Source organism: Capsicum annuum, unplaced genomic scaffold, assembly GCF_002878395.1.
Source record: "Capsicum annuum cultivar UCD-10X-F1 unplaced genomic scaffold, UCD10Xv1.1 ctg57962, whole genome shotgun sequence".
In the NCBI taxonomy this organism is placed as follows: domain Eukaryota; kingdom Viridiplantae; phylum Streptophyta; class Magnoliopsida; order Solanales; family Solanaceae; genus Capsicum; species Capsicum annuum.
In genome coordinates, this window is record NW_025866523.1 from 1 (window position 1) to 1,690 (window position 1,690).

The following is a 1,690-nucleotide window of genomic DNA, read 5'->3' on the forward strand; positions in this document are numbered from 1 at the left end:
ACATTACGAAATCATCAACAGAAATCACAGATAAATGTTTTTTAGAGCGGTCGCATAACAAGTGATCGGAATGCTACATAAGTTGATTATAAGTTGATGCGGCTAATGGAGGATCCTATTGAAACTATCGACATGATTAATACGAATTTACGCAGACGATGTTAATTATGGGAAATTTGAATTGAGACGATGCACGATACTGCAAATTACAAAAGGTTTGTACCTTTATGTTCCTGAATTACTGCTGCATGCAGCGGCGTTCTATTAGATGGACCTGCAGCATAAGTTGATTTCTTGCAGTACTCCAAGATATTAATCAAAGCATCATGAAAACCAGATTCAGCCGCCAGATACAGTGGCGTCTCCTGTGCATGGTTAGGCGGAAATTCAAATTCAGGATCTTCTTTCACCAAGAGCTTAACTACATCTAGATGTTGGCTCCTCACGGACTTGTGCAGGGCTGTATCTCCGCTAGCATCCGTCATCCTCGTGAGTTTCTCCTTAGTATTATGATCTTCGACACATGCAAGTAGCATACGTACTACTTCAGTGTGCCCTTCATTAGCTGCTAGGTGAAGAGCTGTTTCATTTTTCTTGTTTTGACAGCATAACATTGCCGGAGTAATCTTAAGGACTTCTTCCGCGAAATGGGAGTGGCCATAGAGGGCTGCGACATGGAGGACCGTGTTTCCCTTTGGAGTGACTTGGTAGCCGTTTTCTTCATCCCTTTTCAGATGGTCAGCAAGTAGAAAATTGGCATCTCCGATATTGCCTTTCATCACAGCATTATACAAGGTCGGATCCATTCCTTTTGATTTGGTGTTTTATCCAAAATCTCCCAATGATAATCCTGTGAGTCCTTTGCTTTCTCTGATGAAACATTATTATATATATTCTTAATGAATCTCAAAGAAGAAAGGGATCTGGTGCTTGCCTTGATCACAAGAAAGGGATTTTGATGTTTTCGTATTTTCGCTTTCATTATGGTTCTTTTCTCCTAAAAACAAACAAGTAGAGTAGTCACCGGAACAAAGAAAATCTTGTAGCAACTCAAATAAGCTAAAGATGAAACTTACCAAAACAATAATGGCGCTCGTTAGCTCCAATTGCCCCATGAGACTGGCGAACGTTGCTCCTTTTCCCTTTACTCAACATATGCTCTTCGCGGATCTACAACATCCAAACTGAAAACCAGCACATTCGCGATAAATTGAATTTGAATTCATAAATTGTAACGCCCCATAAAAGGCGTGCATAGATAAGTCTTTAATATTGAGCTCTTAGACTTAATGACTTAAAATTTTCTAAGTGTAAAATGAGACTTAGTCATTTTAGCTAGCAATCTTCGGGATACAACTTTTCAACCTTTCCGACATCCGTTTTTAGATTTTCAAGTTGCGTTACGATCGGGAAAGCTCATAGTTCATCTCGGATAAGTTTCGGAATTTTTCGGAACGCATAAGGCTGCGTTTGGATTTCAAAACAGTAGTAAAACACATAGCCTATTGCGCAGTTTTCAGCATTTCAGGGTCAACTTCAAACAATTATAAATCCCTGTATATAATGAACTGTGTGAACTATAATATATCAAACCAAATATCTTTGAGTCCTCTTTCAAATGCAGTGGGTTTCATCCAATTTGATTATATGAGTAAGAAGTTATAATCGATTTACTCCAGACTATCAAACT

The 1,690-nt window shown here is 38.8% G+C and overlaps 1 protein-coding gene across 2 annotated transcripts; it reads right to left on the reverse strand.

Moving 5' to 3' along the window:
- Positions 1–223: 223 nt before the first annotated feature.
- Positions 224–1,684, reverse strand: LOC124893351 (ankyrin repeat-containing protein ITN1-like; the record flags this gene model as incomplete). 2 transcript variants are annotated; one of them, XM_047404376.1, is given in 3 exon segments in its annotated part: positions 224–850; positions 935–997; positions 1,077–1,684. In XM_047404376.1, a coding segment is annotated over 1 exon segment (583 nt), but the record flags the coding sequence as incomplete, so codon positions are not given.
- Between the last annotated feature and the right edge of the window lie 6 nt (positions 1,685–1,690).